At 39.9% G+C, this 12,596-nt stretch overlaps 2 protein-coding genes across 3 annotated transcripts in view; both read right to left on the reverse strand.

Annotated features, from left to right (window-relative positions):
- Positions 1 to 12,596, reverse strand: part of LOC122407030 (WW domain-binding protein 4) — a 47,972-nt gene that overhangs the window by 25,605 nt on the left and 9,771 nt on the right. The window lies entirely within an intron of this gene.
- Positions 7,687 to 11,310, reverse strand: LOC122407032 (calmodulin-lysine N-methyltransferase). Its single transcript, XM_043412987.1, has 2 exons — positions 9,971 to 11,310; positions 7,687 to 8,990 (listed from the first exon to the last, which is right to left on the reverse strand). The coding sequence occupies exons 1-2, from the start codon at positions 10,649 to 10,651 to the stop codon at positions 8,631 to 8,633; spliced, it is 1,041 nt and encodes a 346-aa protein (XP_043268922.1). The 5' UTR covers positions 10,652 to 11,310; the 3' UTR covers positions 7,687 to 8,630.

A 12,596-nucleotide genomic window follows, 5' to 3' on the forward strand; every position in this document is an offset into this window, starting at 1 on the left:
AAACTAATGCACACAGTTTCTCTCGCCGATTGATAAATGACAGGAAGTCGCGATGGGCAGGATTTAGAAATAAATTCAACATTTATTAACTCCTCGGGAGCAAGCTATCGTGCATGTATTTTCAACGAAGCTACACATACGTAATTTGAGCGAGGCGGGGCGCGAGAACGCGCAGTGGATATAGCAAAATCCATTTAGGGAACTGCACTCTTTTCTTGGCTCCCGATCTAAAGATCTTTCTCTTTTTGTTACGAATTATTACACCTGCGAAGATCTATTAATGTCTGCACGGGAAATACTACGATTCGAAAAGCTACTCATATTAAAGACGAGAAAAAAAATCATAATTCTTGAGCTCCTTACATAACGGTTGGTCCGCGAGGCTGCTTTGAAAAGGCTGCTATTTTCAGGCAGCAAACAATAACTCCTGACATTTCATTTTTAGTTGATTTAGCCCATCCGGGACTCGACTTCGAATCCGATACGATGGAACGTTGAACGCAATCAATTGAACGAATAACAATATGTTTGGGGACAAGAATTCCCACCCGAGGTACAGCAGCAGACTCGTCGTTTTCTAATGCTCGTATCCAACAACTATAATACTGGACGTAACAAAGTTGTATACGATGCCGATTCTTCGATCAGAATGCTGGAACGAAAGATGGTCTCAAGATATTTCGAGTCTATGACGCTGAAGTTTCCAACGTTGGAGTCCACCGAAATGATGGAAAAAAACTCTCCAATAATTCCAGTAATTCTCCTATTTTGTTCCCTGCCAAATTTGCGATTCGTAGTTTTTCAAGCTGCACCAACGATTCGTGAAATAAAAAATTGGTGAATTACAAACGTTTTTTCTCGTTCATTTCGTTGGACTCCAACGTTGGGAACTTCAGCGTCGTCGTCGAGTCTTCATCGTTTTCGGCTGAACCGACTGAATCTCGAGTCATGAATGGAACTATTGTCTAACGAATCAGTGACATCGGTCTTGACAAATATCGAATAGTCAGGATGGCTAACAATTGAGGAGAGTGATTTTTCCATGACGCTGAAGTTTGCAACGTTGGAGCCCAACGAAATGATAAAAAAAATTCTCCAATAATTCTAGTAATTATCCAATTTCGTTCCCTGTCGAATTTGCAATTTGTAGTTATTCAACCTGCACCGATACTTGGCGAAATAAACAAATTGGTGAATTACAAATGTTTTTTTTCCTTCATTTCGTTGGACTCCAACGCTGCAAACTTCAGCGTCGTATTTTTCCTACTATATTTGAAAATGGAAGAAGAAACTAGGATCGAGAAATTCCGAAACGAAGCCCACTTCGCAATGTTACACGCTGTCTTTTCACGACTGACAAACGAACGATCGACTTGAACTGCAGCTATCAGAGTCCAATAACATTTGGCCTGTTTGACTTTGCACATGGGTTCGTATGCGCGTGCGGCAACTCGGCCAGTACTCTTTTTGTGCAGAGATTCGAAGCAGAAAGAGAGCTCGGAATAGATATTTTGTACAGAAGCGCACGCAAGTAATGGTACTGTAGAGGAGCACACATTGAGCAAAAAACTGGTGAGTGGGGATGAGGGAACGGAAATATAAGAGGAAGGGACAAGGTTTGTCAGCTGGATCACGATTGCAAATTCTGTTTAGACGGGTGGGTCCGACGATAAATACACGAGATTAAACAAACGGTGTTGAAATGTGGAAATAAATCATTTGGTGGAAAAAAATTTCGGAAGGAATGATTGCAATGGACGAGAAACTCGTGGAGCGAACGGAACACGAAATGATATTGGAAAAAATATTATTCGACTCTTTCTTCTTTATTTTCTGTACCATTTACGAAATTCTTTCTGTAAGAAATGGTGCGCAGGCTTTGAAAGTGATGAGCTTGTTAAGATTGAACATTTAAGGCAGTTGGCTCGAGCTGGCCGTGAAATTGTACCGCGAGTCGCGGAACAACAGCGCCAATTTTGTTTTTTCTCTCTTTTTCCACATATCGACACTTTCGTCTCGAGTTCCAAGCCCGAAGCGAAGAAAGATACGGACGAATTGGTAGGCAGGTAAACGGATCGACCAGGGATTTCAGTGCACTAGAAAAATCTTCAGTTTTTATCTCGAAACAAGAGCGCGTATTAGTTCCACGGAGAGTAGAGCAGTGAACCGGACCATTAAGAAATCTCACGAGCCGCGACAGCCAAATTAATGGTTTGACCGAATATTCGCAGGTGCAGCGCAGAGAGCCTTGCATCGAATTTTATGAGCGTCAATTGAGATTTCGGTTTTTGCGATGAGATACTGCTTTTCGTCGATTTTTAAATGTTCGTGTTTTCGCATGGGGAAAATCAACAAAGTCTTTAAACAATTAAAGATAATTATATTTTATTATTTTGCTGTACAATTAAAATTCCATAAATCGATGATTATTTGGGTATCATTGAACTTATCCGGTAGCTGAAAAACTGCAGATCATTCGGTGTTACGAAAAAAATATTCGATGAGGGAAAGAGAAGGCGCGGTGATAAGAAATTGATCGATAAACTATGTGACTGAACTTAACTAGATTGGTCCTCCGAGAGGGAAAAAATGGGAGGCTGTTTGAACGAGAGTAAAAGAGAGGGAGAGAAGAAGCCGTAATTCGGAAACGCCGCAGGTTGAGGCCGTACATATACGCGAAAAATTTCAAAATTTTTTTGTTTTTATTCAAATTTTGATTCCATATTAGTCTTGAATGGTTAGGAGCTATTTTGAGCTTCACAGAATTGAAAAATTCCAAGAATTGTTGAAGTTACAGTATTTAGAGCGTAATAACTTTTATTTTCTTCGGTAACTACCCTCTTCTATTGTTCACTTATTATCCCTGCGTAAAATCGTCTAGCGGTAAAGGTAACGGATTTTGTTGGTTCGCTCTACGATATAAAAGATACGAGTTTTTTCGTTTCCGCACAAGCATACAAGCAGAAGGAGGAAGTAAAATTATTTGGTTCGAACTGAGGCATTGTAGAGGCAAGACAAAATGTGAGTTGACACAGTTACATTTTAAGGAGGGTGGCTAGGGACGATACAATGTTGCCATGCTAAACCATGTTAAATACATGAAAAATTTCAAAATGATAAGAATTTAATAAAATTTTGTGAACATATTCTTTAGTGCCAAATTTGACAATACAAATTTTTTAAGATTTTTCTTCTGTACAGTTATCGAGTAATTGATCACTAAAGTTCACGTGTACAAGCATAGCGTTTCTGTATAGGCAACATTCCGGGCATAAGAAATCTGCTTTAAGGAGTTTCGGTACAGGCGATACAATGTTGCCATGCTAAACCATGCTAAAACATAAAAAATTTGAAAAAGTTTAGAATTTTATAAAATTTGGTGAACATATTCTTTAGTGCCAAATTTGACAATACAAATTTTTTAAGATTTTTCTTCTACACAGTTATCGAGTAATTGATCACTAAAGTTTACGTGTATAAGCATAGCGTTTCCATATATATAGGTATACATTCCGAGCATAAGAAATCTGCTTTAATCCATAATTACTCGATAACTAAGCAGAAGAAAATTTTGAAAAAATTTGTGTTTTCGCACTTGATGTTGAAGAACATTATCACCAAATTTGATCAATTTCTTAATATTTTGACTTTTGTACCGAAACTCCTTAATGCGTAATTACTCGATAACTAAGCAGAAGAAAATTTTGAGAAAAAAATTGTGTCTTCGCACTTGATGTTGAAGAACATTATCACCAAATTTGATCAATTTCTTATCAATTTGACGAACGTAGCCACCCTCCTTAACGCATGAGTGATTGTAAAGAATCCTATACTATATAGTTTAGATAGGAAGGGTTCACGATTCATCTGGAGGTGCTTAGACATTCGTGAAAAACGTCTTTTTTACGGCAATCAGTATGCAAAAAAATCAGAAGCCGAACTAAACACAAGTGCGTCGTCAATGAAATTAAAACTGCTGTCAAAGGCACTCGATGTAGAGCAGTTCAACTGTGCACGTGCGGCTTTACGGTTTACGTAATCGTAAATTTTCAAAAAAATGATCTAACAGTGACATTAAAGTTCTCTGAAACATGAGTTAGAGGATTGAGATTTACGTTAGTTATGATGTGTGAGAAGAGCGAGCAAAAGGTAGGAGATAAGCTCGAGTCCTTTGATGACGCTGAAGTTTCCAACGTTGGAGTCCAACGATATGATGGAAAAAAACTCTCCAATAATTCCAGTAATTCTCCTATTTTGTTCCCTGCCAAATTTGCGATTCGTAGTTATTCAAGCTGCACTAACGATTCGTGAAATAAAAAATTGATGAATTACAAACGTTTTTTTTCGTTCATTTCGTTGGACTCCAACGTTGGAAACTTCAGCGTCGTGTCCTTTGCCTAAAAGTTATTGTTACGAAATAAATCGCAGTTTCGCGTTGGCTATGCGATTAGGTGGTTGAACGACCGGAATAAATATTCTCTGCAGTATTGCGAATCTTCCAAAGTGCTTCAGTCTCAAATGCTCTACAAAATTACCAAGTGGAGAAAAAAAATAACGGCGGAACACAAAAACACCAAAGACGCCAATAGAATCGCAGTTTCCGGGCATGGTTTTTGAAGAAAAATAGGTTTTTTGATTCTCATATACAACTAGGATATTAAATTCATTTTTTCAATAACATTGAAACCGTTTATCCTGTAGTTTCATCAATTCATTTTATATGCAAAAATTAAATCAAATAATGTACGGAATTTTATAACCAATCCTATAGACCTCGACGAAAATATATAAATTCACGCCTCGTACAATATATGAATTTATTAAGAGTATGGATCAGTCGACTAACCTCACTTGAAATTTTCGAAATCGAAATTCTTTGACACAGTTTGACTGATTGAAAAAAGGCTCTGTCAGCCTACGCAGGACGATGGCAAAAATCGACTGACAGAGCCTTTTTTTAATCGGTCAAACTGTGTCAAAGAATTTCGATTTCGAAATTTGCAGCTATCTCTCTCGCACTCACGGTTGCGATATACCAACTGATCCATCCTCTTAAACACCGACAGGACTATCGCCTGAATTCAAATGCGTGATAATGCGACACAATTCTTTTTACCCTCTAGATATTTCCTCTGAACCCCCAAAGTTTTTGAAATACGCCATAATTTCCGAAACTCTTCGTTTTTAGCTAAAATTCGGACAACCGAGCGAAAAAAAATCGTACGATATTTTTTAAAAAACAAAAGAGAAGCTTCTTTCGTCTCATTTGAAGCTGTTATGGATAAAAGTAGAGAAAAAAATGTCTACTGGATTATTGGTAGTCTGTACACGAAGGCCAAAAATTTGTTGAAAAACGGCGCTATTCTGAAGCGCGTTCCAGCAAAAAAAAACTTAATTTTTCCTCTTTAAAATGACGTTTATTGAATTCGATTCCGTTGATTATTAACCGAACTATCAAACTTTTAGTGTGAGTAGAAATTTTGACGGGTGAACCCAAACTAGAACGGGAGTGGTAAGACTGCACTCGATAAAACCGTGGAAGGAGCGATCAAACCAATGTTTGGAGCACTTGGTAAGGGCGAGTTAGTCGAGAGATGTTTTCGAGGCTTCACACAAAATTATAACGAATGTTTGAATTCCAAGATTTGGAAACGGCTCTGAAACATTCATGGAGTACGATTGTTGAAATCGCCGCATTTGCAGGCACTTTTAACGACTTGCGCACATCTGGACGAAATGCCCCTTATTGCCACTGTAATTCAGTTTGAAAAAGGCAACAATGGAAGCGAGGATTCCCGCCAGAAAGGACAAAAAGTATACTGCAGATGTTTTAGATGCTGAGAAAGGCTCCGCACATATAACGGCGCAGAGCGAACCACAGAAACAAAATTTTGATGATACAAAAAAATATGAAAAGTAAAATACCGACTAAAAATTGGGTAAAAAAATCTTGTTTTGAATTTTTATTATAATAAGATTTTTATATCATGTCGTTGAATCACACTGAAAATACATTTCTTATGCAATTATAAATATACTCATTTCCTTTTAGACAATCACATCCGTGTCAAGAACTTCCGCACCGACAACCAGCACGTGCGAAAAAAATACATTGCTTCGGTATGTTACAGCTCCGCTATTTATTGTTAATATTTCTGATTTTTTTTTTTTTTTTTTTTTCATATACTCAACCATGCGCATGAATGATGTGTAAAAATTGTCGTCAATGTATGCGTCATTTTTGTTTAACCGCATCTAAAAAAGTACCTCCGAAAATTGGCGGAATCGCATGTATAATCGCAAGGCCTTAAGGGGAAGTAGAAGAAGAAATATCATGGGAGGAGTTTCCTCGCTAATATCACAGGGACTGTTCGATGCCGATGTTCCGCTAAGGAGCAGGTTCGACTCGACGTTTTCCCTCTTTCTGAAGACTCTTAGTGATTGATGGAAAATCATCATTTATGTCGTCTTCCTGCGGTGGGAACATTCCAAGTGATGGATTTACGAGTGTTCGAGGACGAAAGGACGAAAAACTGGACGTAGGTGGGAAAAGCGATCGAAGAGGTTTTTTCGTTCGACGATGATCGCCATTATCCTAGATACAGAAAGGTACCATTGTCCTTGCAGACCTTCGAGGTACACTTTCGTCGTAATATATACGATGCCTGGCGCGTCATCGACTGTTTGATTAATCGTAGTTGGTCCTTTCCGCAAATTTGCGGGTTTTTTATTTCTCGGTAAATTAATTAAGAATCTCTATTTTTAATGACTCTATTCGAGAAAAAACGAGACCCCGTTACAAAATACTTTCGCACGAAGCGTTCTCAGTGGATCAATTTAGGTGCCGTTTTAGTGAATTTTTTCAACCGACCTTGACACCGCCACCCTAATAATACATATATGTGCACATGCCTCGGCACATGCCTGCCGGTAAGCTGTGGCACGAGTTTTCTTCGGAAAAGAAACATGAGGGACGAAGAAAAATACGAGTATAATCATAACAAGAGGGTGCTAACATTATTTTCTAGTTAGATCGACATTCTTGTCAAGGAATGAAGCCGAACATTTCTTCGACGCGGTGACACTTTTCACCGTTGGGTATATACTAATTTTGCTTCAGTTTTTCTTCACAACATTACCTCCGGCGAAAATGAAGAATAGTTTTCCTCCAAAAAGCTACCAACCACCGCAGTTCGTTTTTGGACAATTCTTTAAAACTATTATAAGTCACAAACAATATCGATTATCGATTTACCGGTGAAGGATATTCGGAAATGAGTCTTGATATTTGTGAGTTGGGCTACCTCGAATACCGATGACATTTTCATTGTCCCGAAATCCACTAAATTCCCTATCTTCGAATAGTATGCTTTTCCAAGTCTGTGAAAAAATATGAATCATGGAAATTGGAAATGACGCTGAAGTTTGCAACGTTGGAGTCCAACGAAATGATCGAAAAAAACTCTCCAATAATTCCAGTAATTCTCCCATTTTGTTCCCTGCCAAATTTGCGATTGGTAGTTTTTCAAGCTGCACCAACGATTCGTGAAATAAAAAATTGGGGAATTACAAACGTTTTTTTCGTTCATTTCGTTGGACTCCAACGTTGGAAACTTCAGCGTCGTAATTGGAATACGATGATTGGATAACAAGAGTATTTTGAATAAGAGGCAGAGAGAAAGCGAATGTTGGAATCGGCTCACACGCATGGTGTTCCATCACTTTGACGGATTATGAATTAGAGTTTTATTCAGCCGAGTTTCTGCGCGCGCTCTTTCCGAGTGTACAACGGTGCGTTTCATCCGCGCGCGCGCGGCCGTAACTTCCGGTTGTCTCAACTATTTTCTTCTCTCTCCTGACGAGTCGTCTATACACGTTTTATCGACTCGGTTTATTTTTCTTCGGGTTTTCACGAGTTGCGGACAATGCTCCTTAACCAGTGTTTCGATAATCGTTACAGGAATTCATTTGGTTCAATGGGAAAGGTCGCATCGTTCAATTAACAACTAATTATAATAATACGATATTTTACAACGAGCTTTCGCAGCCAGGCGAACAAATATTGAACACTATTATCAACATCAATGGGGAACGCGACCAGCGCGTCCGAGCCGCACTATCTGAAACGTGGTTAGTGTCTTTTTCCGCTTTTCCATGTCGCTAATAACTATATTAATATTATATTCTGTGTATATTAATGAATTATGCTCTCGCCAGCGAAATATTGTCCGTGCAACGATGCACGCTGGACCGAGAATTGTTTCCTGCGATTCGTCGCGATGTATCCTCCACAGGATGCATGCAAATTATACTTTTTTTGTTCTTAAGCGTTCGAAAGGCATTAGAAGAGTATTCACACAATGGAGTGGTGTTGAGCTGATTCATGAAACTTTCGTCTTTTGATGCTTTTTGAGCGATACAAAACGTTGAGAGGTTCCTGCTCAATGTCTCGTGTCCGGAAAAATGTTTAAACTTGGAAAACAGCCACAATAAGGGAGGAAGAGAAAAATGAGGGGGAAGGAAAAACAAGCGTTTCGTCGCGTCGCGCTGGCAGTAAAACATTCAAATGTTTCTATATATAAATCTCGACAATGTTGGTACTCGCGAGGATAGCAATCGAAGAACCGTCGTCAACCAGGTGAGATTTGAGCTTGTTTCGTCAGCTCGAGGAGTATCGGGTAGTGGAGATCAGGGGAGTACTCTTGACCGCTTTCGACGAGCTCCAGATGTCTCGACCACACTTTTGGATCATAACGCTCGGTGACTCGCGCGATAAAGCCGCGTTTAACAGCAGCCTCGGCAAATTTTTGGAATGTCGTACCCCGCCTGGGCGCCATTAGCAGAGCTACTCCGTTGTCAGCTAGCCATCCATAAATCGTTTCAACGAGATCGAGACGAGCCTCGTCGAAGAACAGACAATCGGCGCTTAGGATCACGTCGTAAAGACCTTCCGTTCTTCTCGACTCGTCTATACTCTCCATACTTCGTGTCTGTCGGGAATTTCATGTCTTTTCGTTCAATCGATCCTTTATCCTCGTTCAACACATACGACTATTAAACTTCAAACAATACGACCAAAGCCAATCATCAGTGTGCTGCACCATTCGATCTTAAAAGGTTCGTGTCAGGTTAGAATCGCAACACACGCACGCACACACACACATTATAAATCGATTCTAAAAAGGATCTTATTTGTGGGGCGAATTGAGTGAAAATTGCAGCATTAGAGAAGTTAGAAAAACAGCTTTTAAGCACGAATAGTATTTGAGTAGGACTAGAAACTTTATGATTAAAATTAAAAAAGCAAAGAGTGTTGGTGAAAATGAGCATGAAAAAAATGAAATGAATCAAGGACCGAGGGATCAGAATTTTCTATTCCTTTTCCTTTATATTTTCGACTTTTTTTCACTGGCACTTCCAAAAGTCCGGCGGGATATTTATCGCGGAGTAGCAAGCGTTTCTATTCGTGATGAAGAGATCTCGCGGCAATCAATGCAAACGCCTGATGGACGCTGCGTTAATGTCAGAATTTAATTGTAAAAAAAAAAAGTTCTTTGTTGAGCTCAAATCTTGGATTCTATTGGAGACGAAAAAAATTCGTGACAATTCAACGAGTACGATTTGTATGCGGAAAAGTAAAAAACAATCAGAATGTGTCACAATGAAATGAGAAGTGCAGGGAATTTTGTTGGCAAACGAGCGAATAAGAGACTTTTCCCCAAAGATTTAAAGCTCTGCAGGAAAATGACGAGCGAGATAAAAGTATAAAAAAAAGAAGATTCGATGCGCCGACGCGATGCGAGTCCGTAGAGTCTGATTCGCTAAAAATGTTTGAATGATTTAAAAGACTGCAAGTTTTGGAGCGCACTAGAAAAATGCTTTGAAAATGAGTGATCCGCTCGAGGAATGTTTTGGCAATGAAGACTCGGGTGAATATTGAGGCGGGTATACAGTCCTGTTTTGTAATCACCTGAATACGATTGGAGGTTGGATTATTAGGAGCGTTATTCTGTCGCAGTATAGCGGCTGCTGCTCTGGCCCATTGTACGACTCCGCATTTGACAAAATCGGCCATGTTGTTTCTGGCAACGATGCATCTTACGTTGTCAACGCTTGTGACATTGCCATCGGTTAACGTTACACCAGCTGGTTCACAATATTTGGCAAGGTATACACCGGCAAGACAGCTCATGCCGCCGCCAAGTTCCAACACCATTTTATTCCGGCAAATATGAGGATTATTGAGAAGATAATAAGCCAAGCACTCTTCGGAGGGCCAGACGCAGACGTTGCCGGTATTGTTGAAGCCCATTAATTCGTTCGCGGTGAATGATTTTTTATTTATACGGCGTATCTCGACGACGAAGATTCGGTGATCGAGAATGGTCCGATAATCGTACCAAGTGGAATCGGGATCAGCGAGAGTGTTGTCGATGAGCGAAGGCTTTACGAGATCGAATGACGTGAACCTCCGAACCGATATCTCGTCTTCGATGTCGAGAGATAACTCGGGTGAGCGTGTCAACGCACGTGCCAAAAGGCGCCATCGTCGTTGGGCTTTGTTGCTGTCCTTCTTGACTCCTTCGCCTTTCCGCGGGGCGACCTTCGAAGCTATTTTCTCATCGACGTCGCTCAAAATTTCTCGAGACATTTTCCGTTCGTGTATCCTCCGCTCCAGATTTTATCCTGGCAAGCTCAATTTCTCGACCTTCTTTACCGGGACTGGAATTTTTTCTTCTCCCGTCGCGTTACTATTAAACTGCGAAATTTCGGGGCTGACTGACGTCCCTCACGAATGATAAAAACGCAACGAAATTCTTGGCATTCTCTTCTGTATTCACTTTGATCCGCGACTATTTTTTACGTCCCCTCGTCTCCTCTTCTCCCGTTTTTCAATGGGCGCCTACACTCTTCTGATTTTCATTGAACCTCGAACGCACCCTGCTCCGAGATTCTTCTCATCCTTCGATGCACTCACGATCAGAGGATCGCGACAGATTCCCCTTCGTTTAGGTCGTCAATGTCATTTCTCAGCTTTCCCTCCCATTCGACTTTATTTCCTTTCCCTTTCTTTCAGGAAAGACGGAGGTTTCGCGTGGGCTTGCGAAAGGTGAGACGAGGCCTGCCAGCCTTGGCGCGACGAGCCAATATTTTTTCTTTCTCTTCTATTTCCCTTGGCCACTTTTCTCTTTTCCTTTAAATTTCTCGACCCGTCTCTCCTCGTCGCAGATTTCGTTGGGAAAGGACGAGAATGAACGAAGGGACCAACAGAGACTGAAAGCATCGAAGCCAAAGTTCTAACTCACGCGCCACGAGGCTCGACTCGAGTCCGACACGCTAAATTCGCGCGCTTGCGCCCTACCCCCGAGCTTTTCCACCTCTACTCCCTTACGTACGTGTGTCGCCACGCACACACGCCCGAGTTCGACACACACGTACACACACTATTTGTTTAGACTGGGCTCGTGGTCGAGAGCTCGCAAACGCCAAGAGACCTCATCGTATTTCCATTCTGCCAATTTCAAACGCGTCTGCGTTTAATCTTCGCCATGGACTTTTCCCAGCGAACTGTATCGGACACTCTCTGCACATATTTTCGTATTGTTACTCCGCTGCATCAGTTTTTTCTCTCTTCCATCTCTCGCCCCGATCCAATGACGATTGAAATTCACGAAACCACGGGCAGGAGACGAAATATTAACGGAGCTTGGTGTGCATTTACTCCGACACGTGCAGACGCTAAATCTCAATTAACTATTAAGGGGTCCACCCCAATTAGACAGGCAAAAAAAAGACTATTTTCACGAATTTTTTTGACCGGTATTAATGATTGGATATTAAAAGGCGTAAAAAAACACTGTTAAACTACACAATTTTTTTTTTTATATTTACTTTACTTGCAAAAAAGATGGGTGTGCGCTGTTGATAAAATCTCTGGAATGGACGATCGGAGAAAAAAAATGGTTTTAGATTCAACAGATTTTTTTTTTAAATGACAAAATAGCGGCCATTTTTCTAAAAAAACTACGAAAAAACACGTTTTTTGAAAAAAATAATAGTTTCACTGAAAATTTGAAAATTCGTATGATATGCGCTATAGCTAGAGTCACAAAGAATATGTGGTAAAATTTTGGTAAGGATCGGTTGAATAGTTTCGGAGATTTTACCAACGAGCCGTCCAAAAACATCATTTTGAGAAAAACGCGTGCTCGGACAGCCAAGGTCGCTCAAAAGTACACTAACATTGCTCGGATTTTGACAAAATTTCAGTATGATACTTTTGTGTGTACTTTCAAAAAATGCAATAAAAAAAATTGATTTTTTGAAAATTTTAATTAGAATAGACTCAAAGCTCTATCGTAAGTTTTTTTTTAATTCCATTATTTTTAATATTTAAAAAAAAAAAATTTAATTTTGTTTATAGTATACGATTTCAAATACGCTTAGGGAGTTTCGCCACTCGAATTTTCGCTTTTGACAAGTTTTCCGAATGCCCTGCTAAGACAACGAGAAAAACGTTAATTTGGTTCTTATTATATATTTTTTGCTGCCGCATCTGATCTGCCTGCTTATTCGTCGATAAAAAGCTTCGAAGG

The sequence above is a fragment of the Venturia canescens genome, chromosome 2 (assembly GCF_019457755.1).
Source record: "Venturia canescens isolate UGA chromosome 2, ASM1945775v1, whole genome shotgun sequence".
Lineage (NCBI taxonomy): Eukaryota > Metazoa > Arthropoda > Insecta > Hymenoptera > Ichneumonidae > Venturia > Venturia canescens.